Source organism: Leptonychotes weddellii, chromosome X (genome assembly GCF_054177405.1).
Source record: "Leptonychotes weddellii isolate Sample4059 chromosome X, ASM5417740v2, whole genome shotgun sequence".
NCBI lineage: Eukaryota > Metazoa > Chordata > Mammalia > Carnivora > Phocidae > Leptonychotes > Leptonychotes weddellii.
In genome coordinates, this window is record NC_138385.1 from 78,267,154 (window position 1) to 78,283,613 (window position 16,460).

General features: G+C 36.2%; 1 protein-coding gene across 3 annotated transcripts in view; it reads right to left on the minus strand.

The window, feature by feature from the left end:
• Positions 1-1,933: 1,933 nt before the first annotated feature.
• Positions 1,934-16,460, minus strand: part of PRRG1 (proline rich and Gla domain 1) — a 90,771-nt gene continuing 76,244 nt past the window's right edge. For all 3 annotated transcript variants that reach the window (XM_081809008.1, XM_081809009.1, XM_081809011.1), the window contains exon 4: positions 1,934-5,980. In XM_081809008.1, the coding sequence (XP_081665134.1) occupies positions 5,495-5,980 (486 nt within the window). In that variant the 3' untranslated portion in view covers positions 1,934-5,494. The remainder of the gene's footprint in view (positions 5,981-16,460) is intronic.

Sequence of the window (16,460 nt, forward strand, 5' to 3'; positions counted from 1 at the left end):
AGTATGGTGATGTTGAAGTGATGTAAACAAAGAATCAGAACTATTAACATTCCATGGCTCTCTCTTCAAACATCATTTTTATAGATAGTGTATGTTAGTGGCCAGTGCAGTATACTTATGAATTAGGAACAACTGGACTAAAAAGAGCATTTTGAACCCTAAGCAGTCTGTTAGTGGAAGGGATTCTACAGGTTGTGTGTGTGTGTGTGTGTGTGTGTGTAAAGATGAGCTATGAAGTTGGACATCAATAGATGTTATATTCCAGTGGTTGTCTAATTATGTTCATAAAGTTCTAGTGTTTTCTGTGATTTGGACTGACTTGTTGAAGTAAGGGGGATTGACAAGAAAGGTCACAGATGGTGAGGTTCCAAGCTTCCCGCTTCTGTAGTCAACCACCACTATAATTCTGTAGATTATATTATGGTTCTATGAAATTTTTTGCAAGTTAGCTTCCACTGCTAAAAACTCATAAAAACAACAAATAGACTGAAATACAGGACTGCACGATAAATATGCCTGGTTGTAAATACCATGGGACTTTGGGCAAAAAGAATCTCTGTGATCTGGAATGGAATTAGGGTTACACTATATTAAAAATTTATCCCAGTCTTAACCTGACTGCAAAATCCCCAGAGATGTCTATAGGCACCATTATTTTCTTACCACCTTAGCTTCATACAAAATAGGCACTTTGTAAATATCTATTATCTTAGCTATGTAAGGAAATAAGGTTAGATAAGCCTGTGGGACCAGATTATAGTGGATTTGAAGCCTAAAAAAAGTAGATAAATAAAATTACTGAGAACAAAATGTCATCATACAAAGTTTAAGGAAATGGTAGATGATAAGAATTACAGCAGAAACAAGCATTAAGACAGAAAACTACTGCTATTTTGGTCAATACATAGGCTTAAGAAAGCCCTCACTTTTAGGTATTTGATGTATTGTGGGGAGGGAGTTAAAAGGACTAAACATAATTCTTGACCTCAAACAGCTTCAGGTATGTAGAAAAGGCTTAGAGAGAAGGAGTAGGTTCAAGGAGAGCCGAGAGATGGATGAGCAGCTCTGGAACTTCTACCTTGAAGTTTTCTGAAATAAGAATTTAAAGAAGAAAAAGAGTTGAGTCTTTTGGCTTATGGTTACAGCCAAGTATGAAATTTAAAAACTTGATCTCTTATGATAGATGTGAGAATAGTGTTATCTTTAGGGAGAGGTGTGTGAGGGAGCCTTCTGGGGTACTAGAAATATCTTGATCTAGGTGTTGGGTTTCATGGATGTTTTAATCCAAGTTATATAATTTTTAGAAATTGCTATATATTTTTAAAAATTATCTTTTTATGATTGGACAACTCTCTGGGATTTATGCTTACAAAATGGATACTCACAGTCAAGGAGAAATGTTTAGATAAGTAAATCATTTTAATTTTTATACCATAAAGATCAAGTCATATTTACATTTGCTTAGTCAATGACTCATCACATCACCTTCTAGTCTGTTTGGTGACTACACTTAGGAAGATGTCCTGTGGTCATAAATGTTTCCATCTTATGCTTTCCTTTCTCATCTTCTCAAATGTTAAATGCAAGCTGTTACGGAGGGGAAAAAGTAGCTCCTTGGTATCTGCGGACAACACTATACTTGACAAACTACACTACAGCAGGGAGGTCCCTTTGGAGTGAGTGTTCCCATTTTCTATCACACCAGCATCATTCAAAAAGTTAGTACAGAAAATCCTTTCTTATGCTGAGAACATCCTGAAGTTTTCACCAGATAATTTCTGATTTCTTTGCTGAGCAATATTTCTTAAATTGATAAGAAAAAAAAAAGACAATTTTCCCTTGTTAAAAAGACCATAATTAATAAAAGCTTATGAAGCATGTTTATTACCTAACCATAATATAATTAATGCATGGCAGAAAAAAATCTCTTGGGTTTAAAAATAGCTTTATTTAGCATACCAAAAACACAGAAACATAAGAAAAACCTTACCTAGTATAAACATAAAAATAGTTAAATACCATAATTTAATGTAAACCAAGTGTTTAAAAATGTGAATTGTAATAAAATACATGCTATTTACACAGAACCAAGTTATTGTCTCAGATCATCAATCTTGAAGTCATCATTAACAATGAATCAATCAAACACAGCATTTGTATTTGTACTGGTCAGTAAAAAAAAAGAAATCCTTTAATTCACTTTAAACAGATATAATTCCAAGCAGAAAGGCAAAGTGCCAGTTGTAGGATTCCAGACACAGCCACTGCATGTGGAGGCCTGGAAATCATTCCACTGGAAGACCATTAAGCCCAGTGTCTCATTTAAATGCAAACTGGTTGATTCAATTTAGTTACTGCTTAAGAAAGGTACTAAATATGTCTGCAAAAATAAACCTTTCTTAAAAATGACCAAAGGTGAATGTAATATCAATCATGTAAGAAAGGCAAAAGCATAAAAAATACATATTATTCCAGACGAGCCCCTTTAATTATAACAAATGTTAAGAAACTCAGTTTATAAAACCAGATGGGGCAGCAAAAGGGTTTTGAAAAATGTAAAACTAAGTCAAAATCAAACAAACCAAACCTAAGAGAATGTTTCTTGAAGAAAGTGGTATTTTTGTTTATCCTGTCATTATCCCATGAATGCTGCCATGAGATCTATGGCTGGTGTCAGTTATCACTACAGAGTGGTGTGTTTTCTTTGACCAACAGGTGAAAAAGCTGTAGCCATTGATTAGATTAAGCATTTGGCCTTTGCTTCAAGAACCAACATCCATTCTCATATTGTAATGCAGGTATCTCTAAGAGGCAGCATTAAATCCAGTATCAGGACTTTAAAATATAAAATAAAGTTGCAAGAATATATATGTAGTAATAGAATATCCTGCTTTCTCCTGTAATTCTAAAAGTTGTGATTTCCAGACCCCTTTACACTCCTTAAAATTTATTAGAGACCTGGATGTTAAAGAGCTTTTGTTTATATAGTTTATATCCATCAATATTTGCCATATTAGAAAATAAAACTGAAAAAAAATTTAAGTATTCAAAAATTAAAGTTTATTACATGCTAACATAAATAACATGTTTAAGAAAATAGCTGTATTTCCTAAAACAGAAAAAAGATTTGTGGGAAATGGCATTGTTTTACACTTTCAACTACTTTTTGAGACACGGAGTGAAAAGACAACTAATGCCTTTGTATTATTATGAAAATAGTTTTGATCTCACAGGTGCCCTGAAAGGCTCTCAAGGACTCCCAGGGGTTCATGGGCCAGGCACACTTTAAAAACTGCTGGTTTAATCTAAGGCCTAATGTTAATGACCAAAAAAAAATCCACACAAAAGGAACCTTAATTTTCCTTTAAAAATAAACCAAAATAGTCATACATGCACACACAAGTCACTGGATCAAACACTCCCATTTTTAGCTGTAAGAAGCCAAAAGTCACCATGTGCTCACAGTCAAATTCAAAATAATAGTCATTTCAACTGAGACCAGGGTCAAGATTTATTAATTTTTAGTTCATGAAAGCTACAAAACCTATTAACTAAACATATACATCTTAGTTCCCTTTCCAACATCTGCTAAATCCTGTTTGTGCTAAGCTGGCTGTCATCTCTTGAACTGGCACAGCATTGGTATAGACCAGAGAGGGACAGAAGTATAATACAGCCCACATACTCAGATCAGGAGCATGTTAGCCATTAATGGAGCGGCTCCTCTAGTTCTCACTATGTGAAAGCTCTGATACATTTTAGGGAAACGGAGAAAATTCTCCCTGAAGCACAGTAAGAACAATGCTATGACATCACACGTAGGCAGCTCTTCACATCTTACAAATCACTTTCATACACACCACCTCATTAGATCCTTTTAAAGCCCCTGGAGATGGGCAGGCCAAATGACATTATCCGTTTCAGAGTTAAGGAATCTGAGGTGCAGATATGGGCCTTTCCCAGAGCACCGTGGCAAGTACCTTTTTTACAGAACAGGATGAGAATTCAGGTCATCTGAGTCCTAGTTCAGGGTTTCCCCCCAGCATTCCTCCTTTTTGGGGTTCTAGGGCAGGATTGGGAGAGGGGCCTGTGGGGATGAAGATGGAGGCAGCAGGATATGGCTGATGCTTCCAGAACCTGTGTTCCTTCTGCCTCAATTAACCATTTTCTCCAACACTAAGGAGGCTTGGGAGTGGCACAGCCATTTCCCTGACCAATATAGTAAATTTTCCATCAGTGCATACATAATGGAACTTTATATGAAACAACTTCTTTCTGAGCCAGTTTATGTTGGCAGTTAATTCATAGCCTGTTCCCTCTACTCCACGGGAAAAGAAAGAAAAATCCTGCACTTAAAAAAAAAAATGATGAAAATACAAAACGAAAGAGCAACAATAATGAGATCTAGGTAAAACTATAACAGATTTATTGTGCACCTGGCACAACACAGACTTTGCAGTTTTCCCCCACCAACTGAAGAGCAATATAAAATCACAGTTCTTAATTTAATGGAAAAACGCCTCCTAAGCATCTTGAGGCAAAGACTCCAGTCTATACAAAAACTAAGAAAATAATTTCAAGAATTTTAACTAAATTCTTAGGTTCTTATAGATTCTGTGGTGGTAGGAGAGGGAGTAGACAGTAGAGTAAAAGGCAATAAAATAGCAAAAAGAAAATAATTTTGTCACAAATGAGCAAAGGAGAAATCTGTATCTATTCCCTGTCATTAATACATATAACTACTTTAGAAACTATTATGTTACCAGGAAATCCTCTCTACCAAGATGTTAATACAAATAGCATGAGACATTCAAAGACACTAAGCAACACTGTTTAATTTGGGGGTGAGCGGGTGGGGAAAGGCAGTCAACAACAAAATCCTTCCTCCAAAACTAGCCAAATGTCACTAATGACCAATGATATTCTTGCTATACGCTATAAATAAAGTATCCTTTATTTGTGCCTTCCTTCTCTGTTTCTGAGATGTTCCTAAAATCAAGATGGAATACATGCATTTATTTAAGGTAGTTGAAGAAAAAGGGATGTCAACAAAATCCAGGAAGAATTAGAAAACATGCTAAGTTCATCTTATTTTCAAAATTCAACAGCATGTGGCTATTACACAAATTGTTGGTGTCTCCCCCCACCCCCAATTTTGGAGAGTAATATTTTCTTTATAGGTGATTTAGACAGAAGTTAATGGCTTTTTAAGACACTTGCACGTATACTGGGCTGATACACGTCTCATCACATCACGTGAAGACCTCCACTAAGATTTTTTCCCTCTTCACATATTTCCATTAGAGATAATGAGCATGGATAATGATTTTATAGTAGGAAACAAAACTAATGAAAATCAAATCAGAAAATGTAAAGTGGTATGCTGTCAGAGTCCAATAAAATAAGTCAATGCGCATTTATGTAGTGGTAAAGTGCTAGAAAGTTCTTTCATTAGTATTTTAAAAATGATTACAGTAAAAAGAAGGTTGCAGTTTCATTTGATGGTGGTGACCACAGGCACCATAGCAATGGCACTGGCTGAGTTGGAATTAATGATGTCCTCATACTCTGGGGGTGGGTCTAAATGAGGTTCTGTTTCACTCCTCCGGAGGTTCACCTGGCCAGTGGCTTCCTCATAGGTGGGTGGGGGATCACAGTTGGATAGGCGAGTGGAGACAGAATCGGAGCGCCCAACTACATATTCCAGAAAGCCTGGTGACAATCCACTGCTATCAAACACTTCGTCTGCTGGGGGAGGTGGAGTGATAATATTAAGGTGCTGTGGGAAAGGAATGTGGCCTTCAGTTACTGTCTGTCTGCGAGTTTTGTTTCTGAGGAAGCATCTCCAAATTAGAAAAATGACAAGAAGGATAATGAAGAGACCAAAGATTAATGGAAAGGTAAGGTAAAACTGAAACCAGTCACTTCCTCTGTTACTCTCTCCTTGTTGTGCTTTTGTATAGGTGTTCCAAAACTCCTTCTGAAAATAAAAGATAAAATAAAAATCAGTATGATCAAAAGATGGGAAATAGCAAATGAACAAATGTCTGGGTTCTATTAACATAATGAACCAAAAACCAAAACCAGATTTGTTGGTTTAAATAACCGACTGCCTATATTTTCCATGACAAGAAATTACAAATAAATCATGTTACGATGTTCACTCTGGATCCTTCCTAAAATGGTCAATGAGAACCCAAGAGTCTTTTTCAAGACTTGGGAGTTATTTATATTTTCAGCTATGACATTTTAGAAGGAAAAACAAAGCGTGAGAGATTTCCTGTTTTTCAATTAAACCAAATAATATTCCCTTAAAAATGTCAAATATTTTCCATGTCCAGCTCTGAAGTTTCTGATCCCTGATCCCCATCATCATTAATGGTATGTGCTATTTTAGGCTGTTGTAGGCCTTCAGTAGTCAAACGCTTTACAGATGAATGCTTTTGTTTTCTAATGGTTCTGTTTGAGGTCCCCTTCCACCAGACCTTACCCCTCAACTCCCTTTCCAACCCCCAAAATTTAGTACACAGATGTTCATTGAATGTCATAATTACACATTGCCCCTAGTAGAAAGCTCAGGCTAGTGAAGAAATTGTGTTAGGTTATTTCCAAACATAGACTATAATCCCAAAAGGCATGAGACCTAGTAGTTCAAATATTTAATATTTGAATGGGGGGAAATACTGAAAACATAAAAAGGTAACCTGACCCAATTACTAGCTCTGAGACTTGGACAGGTTACTCTTTTGAGTCTTAAATTTCCTCACCTGAAAAACAGGATAATACTAATCTGTCTTTATAGGCTGTCTAAGCATCATATGAAATAACATATATAACACGTCTAATTAAATCCTTGGCATATACACAAATGGTAATTATAATTTTTGTATATCATAATCAAGTCACTGCCTCAAATTCACTGATTAATCTATCCCATACCTTGGTATGGAGACCACCTCCAATCCCAATGCTACTGACTCTTTTTTCAATGTTTAAACCTAACCAGTAAGTGCTTTTCTTACAATCCTACTTATTTGCAGGCACTACACATCACTGATAGTAAATATCTGGCACCAAGGAAGGGAACCAGGTCATTATCTAAACGGGCAAATAGAGGGAGTTGGACTAGATTGGGGATTGTAATGCCAGATGTCTCATGATAGCATGGCATTAACATAAATCTATGAATCTGGTTAAAAGTAAGACACTGGGCACTAAAGCTGGTTGTTTTATAGTCATATATTTTATTAGTCACACAGGCTTTTTTTTAAAGAAAGAATATCTAGCATTTACAACATTACCAATTCCTAGTCACTATATCATTATCTATTCAAACTTAATTATACATACATTGCATGAGTCATTGCTCATTACTATTTGTTCTCTTCATCTTCCCTGATTTTGAAGTTGCTGTTCTATTTTGCAGTTGAATAGTCCTTTTTGAAGAATTTTCCATAGATGAGGCACATGGGAAATAGTCTATAAAATTTTGCAGCTCTATGAATAATTTTCCTTCACCCTGATTGGTAAATGTTATCATAATGATATTTCAGACTTTTAGGTTGTAGCTATCTTTTTCCCTAAGAAGTCTAGGTAGTGTTCCATGGTACTACAGTTTCCAATGTGCAGCTAAGAAATCCTATACTTGTTCGTTGGACTTTAATATTTATTTCTTATTTGTGAGATTTTATTTTTATACTTCTTTTTACCAGGCTGAGGCTTTTGGTTTTTGTTTTCTATCACTCTTATTTTTTATTAGATTATAATTGATATACAATATTATATTAGTTTCAGTATACAATAATGAGTTGATATTTTTATATATTACAAAATGATCATTTAGGTCTAGTTACCATCTGTCATCATACGAAGTTATTATAATATTATTGACTATATTCCCTCTGTTGTACACTACATCCCCATGACTTATTTTGTAACTGGAAGTTGTAAAATCTATTAATCCCCTTCACCTATTTCATCTGCTCCCCTCCCCTCTGGCAACCACCAGTTTGTTCTGTTTCTATGAGTCTGTTTCTGTTTTTTCTTTTCTTGATTTCACATGTAAGTGAAATTTTATGGTATTTGTCAATCTCTGACTTAGCACACTATCATCTAGGTCCATCCATGTTGCCACAAATGGCAAGATTTCATTCTTTTCTATGGTTAATAGTCCATTGTGTGTGTGTGTATACACACACACCACATCTTTATCCATTCATCTGTGGATGGACACTTAGGTTGCTTCCATATCCTGGCTATTATAAATAATGCTGCAATGAACATAGAGGTCCATATATATGTTTTTGAATTAGTATTCTCATTTTCTTCAAATCCCCAGAAGTGGAATTGTTGGATCATATGGTAGTTCTATTTGTAATTTTTTGAGAAACCTCCATATTGTTTTCCATAGTAGCATAGCATCAATTTACATTCCCAACAGTGCACGAGGGTTCCTTTTTCTGCACATCCTCACCAATACTTGTTAACTCTTACATTTTTGATACTAGCCATTCTGTCAGGTGTGAAGTGGTATCTCATTTGTAGTTTTGATTTGCATTTCCCTGATGAAGAATGTTGTTGAACATCTTTTCATGTGTTTTTTGGCCATCTATATATCTTTGGAAAAATGTCTATCCAGGTCATCTGCCCATTTTTTAATTGGGTTGGTTTTTCTTTGCCATTACTGAGTTTTAGGAGTTCTTTGTATATTTTAGATATCAACTCCTTATCAGATTATCATTTCCACGTATCTTCTCCCATTTAGTAGGTTGCCTTTTCTTTTGTTGATAGTTTCCTTTGCTGTGGGAAAGCTTTTTAGCTTGATATAGTCCCATTTGTTTATTTTGCTTTTGTTGCTCTTGCCAGAGGAGACAGATTCCTCCCCCACCAGAAAAAAATGGCTAAGACTGACGTCATAGAGCTTACTACCTATGTTTTCTTGCAGTTTTATGGTTTCAGGTCTTACATTCCATTCTTCTTTTTTAATTAAGTAGGCTCCACACCCAGCATGGACCCCAACACAGGGCCCAAACCCATGACTCTGAGATCGAGACCTGAGCTGAGATCAAAAGTCGGACACCCAACAGACTGAGCCACCCAGGTGCCCCACATTGCATTCTTTAATCCACTTTGAGTTGACTTGGCATGTGGTGTAAGAATGTGGCCCAGTTTCTTTCTTTTGTATGTAGCTGTCCAGTGTCCACAACACTATTTATTGAAGAGACAACACTGTTTATTGAAGAGACTGTCTTCTTGCCATTGTATGATCTTGCCTTCTTTGTCACAGGTTAATTGACCATGTAAGCATGGGTTTATTTGTAGGCTGTCTATTCTGTTCTATTGATCTATGTGCCTGTCTTCATCCCAATTCCATACTGTTCTGGTTACTATAGCTTTATAGTATAGTTTGAAATAAGAGATCATGACACTCCAGCTTTGTTCTTCTTTTTTAAGATTAGCTTTGGCTATTTGGGGTCTTTTGTGGTTCCATACAAATTTTAGGATTATTTGTCCTAGTTTCTTGAAAAATGCCATTGGCGTTCTGCTGTGGGTAGTATGGACATTTTAACAGTATTCTTCCACTCCATGAGCATAGTATCTTTCCATTTATTTGTGTTGTCTTCACTTTCTTTCAAAGTTTTCAGAGTATAAGTCTTTTACTTCCTTGGTTAAATTTATTCATAGGTATTTTATTCTTTTTGATGCAATTGTAAATGGGATTGTTTTCTTAATTTACTCTTTCTGCTACTTCATTAGTAGTGTATAGAAATTCAACAGACATCTGTATATTAATTTTGTATCCTGCAACTTTAGTTTTTTGGTGGAGTCTTCAGGACATTCAATATATAGTATCATGTCCCCACTGCAAATAGTGAAAGCTTTACTTCCTCCATTCTAATTTAGATGCCTTTTATTTCTTGTCTAATTGGTATGGCTAGAACTTCCAATACCATATTGAATGAAAGTGTTGACAGTGGGCATCCTTGTCTTGTTCCTGATCAAGAGGAAAAGCTTTCAGCTTTTCACCATTGAGTAAAATGTTTGCTGTGGATTTGTCATATATGGCCTTTATTATGTTGAGGTATATTTCCTTTATACAAACTTTGTTGAGAGTTTTAAATCATAAATGGAGTTGAATTTTGTCAAGTGCTTTTTGTCTATTTTAATAATCATAGGATTTTTATCCTTCATTTTGCTAATATAGTGTATCACATTGATTTGTGAGTGATAAATCATCCTTGCATGCCTAGAATGAATCCCACTTGGTCACACTCTGTGATCTTTTTAGTGTGTGGTTGAACTTGGTTTGCTCATATTTTATTGAGGATTCTTGCATCTATGTTCATCAGAGATTTTGGTGTGTAATTTTGTGTTTTTGTAGTGTCATTGTCTGATTTTGGTATTAGGGTAATAAAGGCCTTGTAAAGTTAGTTTGGAAGTGTTCCTTCCTCTTCAATTTTTTGGAATATTTAAGAAGGGAAGGTATTTTTTTTTTTTTAAAGATTTTATTTATTTATTTGAGAGAGAGAGAATGAGAGCACATGAGAGGGGGGAGGGTCAGAGGGAGAAGCAGACTCCCTGCCGAGCAGGGAGCCCGATGCAGGACTCGATCCTGGAACTCCAGGATCATGACCTGAGCCGAAGGCAGTCGCTTAACCGACTGAGCCACCCAGGCGCCCAAGAAGGGAAGGTATTAACACTTCTTTAAATGTTCACTGGAATTCACCTATGAAGCCATCTGGATATGGAGTTTACTGGGAGTTTTTTGATTACTAATTCAATTTTGTTACTAAAAATCAGTCTATTCAGATTTTATATTTTTTCTTGATTCAGTCTAGGAATATTGGATGTTTCTAGGAATATATCCATTTCTTCTAGGTTGTCTAATTTGTTGGCATATAATCCTTTTTATATCTGAAGTATTGCTTGTGATTTCTCTCTTTTATCAATTTTGTCAGTCTTTTCAAAGAACCAGGTTTTAGTTTCATGGCTCTTTTCTATTATTTTTTTAAGTCTTTCATTTATGTCTGCTATGATCTTTATTATTTCCTTCTACTAACTTAGGGCTTAGATTAAGATTTTTCTTTGTTCTTTAGGTTAGCCTGTATTGCTATGAACTTCCCTCTTAGAACTGCTCTTACTGAATCCCAAAGATTTTGAAACATTGTATTTCCATTTTCATTTTCTCAAGGTATTATTTTTTCCTCTTTGATTTCTCCATTGACCCATTAGTTGTTCAATAGCATGCTAAGTCTCCATGTGTTTGTGCATTTTCCACTTTTCTTCTCTTATTGAGAATGGTTTTGTGGCCCACCAAGTGACCAATCCTAGAGAATGTTCCATGTTCACTTGAAAAGAATTGTGTATTCTGCTGTTTGGGGATGGAATGTTCTATATATACCTATTAAGTCCATCTTGTCTAACATGTTATTTTTTTTTTTTTTTTAAAGATTTTATTTATTTATTTGACAGAGAGAGACAGCGAGAGAAGGAACAGAAGCAGGGGGAGTGGGAGAGGGAGAAGCAGGCTTCCCGCGGAGCAGGGAGCCCGATGCGGGGCTCGATTCCAGGACCCTGGGATCACGACCTGAGCCGAAGGCAGACGCTCAACGACTGAGCCACCCAGGCGCCCCTCTAACATGTTATTTAAGGCCAAATGATTCCTTACTAATTTTCTGTCTGGATGATGTATCCATTGATGAAAGTGGGGTATTAATGTCCCTTCCTATTTCCCCTTGTATTTCTGTTAAAATTTATGCACCCAACATCGAGGCACCTAAATGTATAAAGCCAATAATAACAGATGTTATATCCTGTTGTTGGATTGACTCTTTATCATTACGTTATGACCTTCTTTGTTTCAGTCTTTGTTTATTGTCCATTTAAGTATTGCTACCCCAGCTTTCTTTTCATTTCCACTTATATAGTAATTATATTTTCCCATGCCTTCATTTTGAGTCTGTGTCTTTAGGTTTGAAGTGAGTCTCTTACAGGCAGCATAAAGAAGGATCTTGTTTTTTATCCAGTCACCCTGTGTGTTTTGATTGGAGAATTTAGTCCAGTTATATTTTAAGTAATGATTAATAGGTAGGTACTTACTGCTTTTTGTTGTTCCTTTCCTTCTCTTTCTCTTTTCCCTTTTGGCTTGATTATATTCACTAGGGTCATGTTTAGATTCCTTTCTCTCTTTCTTTTGTGTATTTATTTTTTAAAAAAAAATTTTTTTTAAGATCTTTATTTATTTGAGACAGAGAGAATGAGAGAGAGAGAGCACATGAGAGGGGGGAGGGTCAGAGGCAGAAGCAGGCTCCCTGCTGAACAGGGAGCCCGATGCGGGACTCGATCCAGGGACTCCAGGATCATGACCTGAGCCAAAGGCAGTCGCTTAACCAACTGAGCCACCCAGGCGCCCCTTTTGTGTATTTATTTTATGTTTATTCTTTGTGGTTACCATGAAGTTCACTTCACATAAATACATAAGATGTTCTAACAGTCTCTTTTAAGTTGGATAGTAACTTAATTCTGAACACATTCCAAAGCTTTATACCTTTATGTATCCCTTAACTAATTGCTGTTTTAAATTTTACTTTTGTCTTCTATTCCTCATGCAAGTGGTTGACCCACTACCTTTCCTATTTTTCAAGTGAGATTTTTACTTTTGCATATTTTATTAGTTCCTTTAATTTTTAGCTTAGAGTAGTCCCTTTAACATTTCTTGTAAGGCTGGTTTAGTGGTGACAAACTCCTTTAGCTTTTGCTTATCTGAACAACTCTTTTAATCTCTCCTTCAATTGTGAATAATAATATTGCTGGGTAGAGAATTCTTGGTTGGCAGCTTTTTCCTTTCAGTGCTTGGAATATGTCATGCTCCTCCCTTCTGGCCTGTAAAGTTTCTGCTGAAAAATCTGCTCATAGCCTTATGGGGTTTCCCTTGTTCATAATATGTTGCTCCTTTTAAGATTCTCTTTATACTTAACCTTTACCATTTTAATTATTATGTGTTGTGGTGTGTTTCTCTATGAGTTCATCTTATGTGGAACTCTGGATTTCCTGCTGTCTGTTTCCTTCCCCAGATTAGGTTTAAGTTTTCAGCAATTATTTCTTCAAATGACTTTTGTGGCCCTTTCTCTCTTCTACTTCTGGGACCCCCTATAATGCAAATGTTATTCCACTTGAGGTTGTTGTCTCAGAGGTCCCTTAAGGTATCCTCACTTCTTTCTAACTTCTATTATTTCTTTGTTGAAGTGCTTGCTGTGCACATCCATTCTTCACCTGAGTTCTGTATCTTTATGGCTGTTATTTTGAACTCCTTAGGTTGCTTATCACCATTTCATTAGGGCCTTTTTCTGGGGTTTTGCCTTTAATTTGGACACATTCCTGTCTCTTTGTGTTTGTCCATCTATATTAGGCAAAATGGCTACCTCTGTCAGCCATTTTCTGTGGCCCCGAAGTTCAATCTGCCCTGCCAACCACAGCCAGGCACCCTATGGGAAACTTTTGTATGGGATAGTTGCAGCTCAGTGAGGTTGAAGCTCTTTACCTGTCTCAGTTTGGGCTTGGCTGTTGCAGGAGGTGGGCAAAGCATACCCTCCAGTGCTAGCAGGCTAGAGGAAAAGTACAAAATATGGTGATGGTCCACTCCATCATCAGCAAGTTAGGATGAGATTGCAGAAATAGTGTCTGCTAGCACTTCCATCCTCACACAAAGTCCCTGCTTCTCCTGCAGTCACTTTAAAATTAGTACATGGGTCTCCATCACTGTGGTCTAGGTACTTTTCAATCTGTTACTTTGATGCTGATTATCAGGGTAAGTAGATTTAAGAGCAGAATCTCCATTCCCCATAGTTCTATGATTCTCTTGGTCTTAATTGTCACTGATTTTCAAAACCAGACATTTTGGGGGTTCATCTCTCCAGTGCTGACCTAATAGCTTCACTCCTCAAGGGACAGTTCTGATTGTGAGGTTCCTGCATCTGGGGTGGGTTCCCAGGTGAGGCCATATCTCTGCCTCAGCTACCCTTTTTGAAGCATCTCTCTTGTTGTGAAGGTGCAGTTCATCTAGTTCTCAGGTACTTTACGGCTACATTTGGAATAGTTTCTTTATGAACTTGTGGTATCCATGTGAGGAAGTGAGTCCTAGGTGGTCTTCCTATGGTGCCATCATGAATCCCCTCCCATACAGGCTTAGAAAGTACGCTGTGGGCATAAAAGTGACCCCAAATCATCTGTTCCACCCCTGAACTAGATTTTCTAAAAGGTACATTATTACTCCAACATTCTGTGATTCTAAGATAAATTTGCACATGTTATAATATTGTATGATCTACTGAAGGCTATATACAGATGAAAATATGCAAGATTCAATATTAAAATAAGCCCAAAGTAGAAATAGCACACTCCCAAGAATACAGCATTTTAGGACAATACCAAAAACCTTATATTGTTGTGATTCATTTAATAAAAATTTAATCACAGGTCCAAACTAATGACATTTAGAAAAAACTAAATGTGCTTCTAAAGGTGTACACTATTGACTTTTTGTATAAAATTGTCACTTTTAGGATGGCCAACTTTAAACATCTAAAGAATACAAATCAATCATCTGCAAAAAATATCAAAGATATAATCACTATGAACATTTGTTTTATAACTTAAAAATGTTTTACATCTACTTTTATCAATTCAGTTGAATCCTTACACAAACTGAAAATTTTTTTCTAATTTAGTAATCATGTATTTATGGAGACCTATCAAATATCTGATTTGTAGTAAATTTTCTTTACCTGCAGATGACAATTTCCTCTGTTTCCTCCTAATCTCTCGAATCACAAGTATTTCCTTTTTGTGGATAATATTAAATGGGGCAAAAGGTGATTTCAAATAATTATATAATGCTAGCCTTAGGTAAATACAATTAAAAGTGGCTTTTTTAATATTGTCCTATTACTTTGAGATAAGCATCAACAATGCACATGAAAAGGACCTTTTTTCATGCTGGGCTTGTATAATTAAATTTTTCTGGCTTATTTGGCATCTTAGTAAATAATCCACAGACTAAAACAATCAACTTTTATTTTGAAGTGTTACAAAGCTTAGATAAAAATGAGAGAAAGAGAGCAAGCAGGCAGAGGGGCAGAGGGAGAGAGAGAATCTTAAGTAGGCTCCACGTCCCACACAGAGCTTGATACAGCACTCATCTCATGACCCTGAGATCATAATCTGATCAGAAATCAAGAGTCTACATTTAACCCACTGAACCGCCCAGGTGCCCCCATAAAATCAGATTTTTACTTTATCTATAGTAACTCAATTAATCCACACCCAATAATAAAGACATACTTATTATCCACACTTGAAGATGCCAAAATGAAGGCATAGAGAGGTTACCTAATAATAAACCAAAGGTGGGGCGCCTGGGTGGCTCAGTTAAGCACCCGACTCTTGATGAGATTCTCAAATAAGATATTTTAAAAATAGGGCACCTGGGTGGCTCAGATGGTTAAGCGTCTGCCTCCGGCTCGGGTCGTGATCCCAGGGTCCTGGGATCGAGTCCCACATCGGGCTCCCGGCTCGGCGGGGAGCCTGCTTCTCCCTCTGACCCTCTCCCCTCTCATGCTGTTTCCCTCTCACTCGCTCTCTAAAAAATAAATAAAATCTTTAAAAAAAAAAAATTTTTAAAAATAATAATAAAACCAAGGTCATTTCAAATATAAACGTTAGAACTGGGCCTTGAACAGAACAGGCATCAGAGCAAGCCAAAAAGCAATCTGCCTTGATCTATTAGATATTTTGGACCTGTTTGGCATTTTCCTAGGCATCATGTTAAATGTGTAGTCAAAAGCAAGTGGGCTCATTTTATAGATTAAAGTAACATCATCTGAAAAAAAAGGTAATTATCACATTTATTTCTTTGGGAACTAGATTTATTTTGTATGTGAAGCCAGAGAATCAGATGAAAATTCACATGAAATAAAGACTAATATTATAATTGTTATTCATACAAAAGAATCAAGTTTATATCTCTGTAAGCTATGTAAGTACTCCTTTATCTCACGGAAAGCAGCCAAAAGATATTCAGAAAGAACATATGATTTCAAGACCTGGTAAAGTAGTGCTTTTAGAGGAAATGGAAATTTGTTTAAAATATCATTAAAGGATCTCAGTAGTTTTAGATAAGGTTAAAATTATATAAATAATAAATGAAGACATTGTAACAATGTTTATTCTTCTGATCCATGAATAAACATTGTTAAAATGTCTATGCTGCCTAGAGCAATCTATACTTTCAGCACCATCCCGATCAAAATACCAAAGTGCTGGAACAAACAATCCTGAAATTTGTATGGAATCAGAAAAGACCCTGAATCACCAAGGAAATGTTGAAAAAGAAAAAGCTGGAGCCATCACATTGCCTGATTTCAAGCTATATTACAAAGCTGTGATCACCAGGACAGCATGGT